Source organism: Crocuta crocuta, unplaced genomic scaffold (assembly GCF_008692635.1).
Source record: "Crocuta crocuta isolate KB4526 unplaced genomic scaffold, BGI_CrCroc_1.0 scaffold700, whole genome shotgun sequence".
In the NCBI taxonomy this organism is placed as follows: Eukaryota; Metazoa; Chordata; class Mammalia; order Carnivora; family Hyaenidae; genus Crocuta; species Crocuta crocuta.
Genome location: NW_027531509.1, coordinates 7,581 through 9,845, shown reverse-complemented (window position 1 = coordinate 9,845; position 2,265 = coordinate 7,581). Strand labels below are relative to the sequence as shown.

The window sequence follows — 2,265 nt, the reverse complement described above, 5'->3', positions numbered from 1 at the left end:
TCTTTACTGAAACCATTCTCAAATATTAAGGGTTACAAGAAGACTTTTTGTTATGTGGTGCTACAGCTACCAATATTTCTTGTATTAAAATTTTAAACTGGCAAAATTTTAAATTAGTTGATTTAGAAATGGAATAATCCATTAGTGTACTATGAAGAAAGTTTTCCAATACAAAAATACAGCCACAGAAATCAAATGGAATATATATTTTCACAAATGTTTTAAGTTATACAATCTCTTAGAAGGCAGCTGGATTCTCGTATTTACTACATTCAATCTGTTATATTTTTGTTTGGATTATAAAAGAAACATTCNCAAAATCTACTGTTTTTGCATTTGAGATGTTAGGGGAGAGAAAACATCTAAGTGGGGCTGGACAGAGACAGAATCCCTAGCCAGCTCCATGCCATCAATGCAGAGCCAACGTGGTCAAACCCATTAATCATGAAATCTGACCTGATCTAAGATCAAGAGTCAGCTGCTTAACCAACTGAGCTGCCCATCCAAACTGTTCTCACTAGATAAGAGCAGGAAGCTTTATTATGCTATGCTATGCATTAAAAATATCTAAGGCAGTGCATAATAGTTGGATGAAAAATGAAAACTCTGAGGCAAAAATAACACTAAACTTTACAGAAGACTTTCCAAATAGATCTTTCTACATAACCCAACTTCCACAGTCCTACATTAGCAGTTACCAAAAATTAAGGGGAAAAAAGGAGTTGTGGGAGGTATAAAATGGCAAACGAAATGAAAAGACATGGTAAGTATTCAAATACCTGCTGAAAAACTGGATGGTAGAGAAAAAGAAATGAGGAAAAAGAAGGAAAGACAGAGGCAAAAAGACGTAAGTTATTTAGACTGATGACAAGAAACACAGGAAAAAAAGTAAGAGAAATAGTTCACCCACTTGCCCTGTACATCCACTCACCGTGACATCCCAGGGCCGGAACAAAAACTGTCGGTTCAGATTGGACTTCTCAATCATGTCCATGTCTGTAACAGTGATTGCCCCATCAGTGCAGCCTAAACCAATCATGGCAAAGTTCTTGAGCAGTTCACAGCCAATGGCCCCTGCACCCACCTAAGAAGGGGCCAAAAGGAGAGAAAGAGACTGGTTAGGGTGAATGTGGGAAGCAAAGACATGTGTTGGTCTTCACTCCCCCTGAAGATACTGAGAGAAAGTAGAAAATGTAGTGTTACATACTCAAATCCTAAGGCCATAAATATCCATGGTCATCTTTGGAAAGAGGCACCAGAGAAAAGAATAAAGACCCATAACCTGATATATGTCCCTTGGTATGAAAATAATGGTGACAGAAGAGATGAAGGTTAAAAAACCTCTTTGTGAGGCAAGGGAGTCCAGAAAAGATGGACCAGAGGCAAGTACAGATGTTGGTAGCTGGTATCCAATGGGCTCTCTTACCAAGAAATACTTCTGTTTGCCCAGCTTCTCTTGCAGGTCTGAGCCAAATACAGCCACCTGCCCATCATAACGGTTCTGGCACTGAGTCACATAAAGGAAGGAGGATCAGAAAAAAGCAACCTTGCAGAGACTCATAATAATATCATCCCCTTGGGAACCCTTCATACCGGGAGGCACTTGTCCTCTGAGAGAGCCTGTCTGTCTTCAGGAAGACATTCAAGGGCATCAAAGTAAAGCCACTGCATAATAGGCATAAACTTCCCAGAGCAGGCCTGGAGAGAGAACAAGAAATGGGAAATCATTGTGTGTCAGATCAGAATCTGACAAAGATGGACAGCCAGTGATGGAATCAGGAAGGCACTTGGCCCATCCTCAACTCTGCCTATTTTACCCACACTGACCTTCATTACTTCCTGGGCAGCCAAACCTCCAATAAAGGCATTTATGGGTGCCAGATCCCCAGCAGCCACATATGCCAGCTTTCGAATGAGGTCTTCATCCAGGGTGTCCTGCTGCACTGCTGGCAGGGCTTGAGCATTCACAGCCTGTGCTAAGGTGACCAGTTCTGTTGCATCCTCCTAGAAAGACAAAATGAATCAAGACAGGACTTGTTAGGCAAACTGTAGGGAAAGTGACAGGGATAAAGTAGAGAGCAGGTAGGGCTTTGGGTCAAAGATACTAGGTGAATTGTCCACTTATCTACCTCATTGTGGGGCCGAGGGGACCGGCAATGCAGAGCACAGAACTGGTGCAGGGCCTGAAAGCCAATGTGCAGCTGACCAGGGCGAGAATACTTAGCAAAATCCGTTATCACAAAGTCTGGCTCTGCCAGTGACTCT

The 2,265-nt window shown here is 42.2% G+C and overlaps 1 protein-coding gene across 1 annotated transcript in view; it reads right to left on the bottom strand.

Annotated features, from left to right (window-relative positions):
- Positions 1 to 2,265, bottom strand: part of LOC144238539 (ubiquitin-like modifier-activating enzyme 1) — a 14,986-nt gene that overhangs the window by 8,445 nt on the left and 4,276 nt on the right. The window contains exons 10-14 of the mRNA XM_077772337.1: positions 2,130 to 2,262; positions 1,828 to 2,004; positions 1,594 to 1,698; positions 1,427 to 1,507; positions 932 to 1,084 (exon numbers count right to left, since the gene is read on the bottom strand). Coding sequence (XP_077628463.1) covers positions 932 to 1,084; positions 1,427 to 1,507; positions 1,594 to 1,698; positions 1,828 to 2,004; positions 2,130 to 2,262 — 649 coding nt within the window. The remainder of the gene's footprint in view (positions 1 to 931; positions 1,085 to 1,426; positions 1,508 to 1,593; positions 1,699 to 1,827; positions 2,005 to 2,129; positions 2,263 to 2,265) is intronic.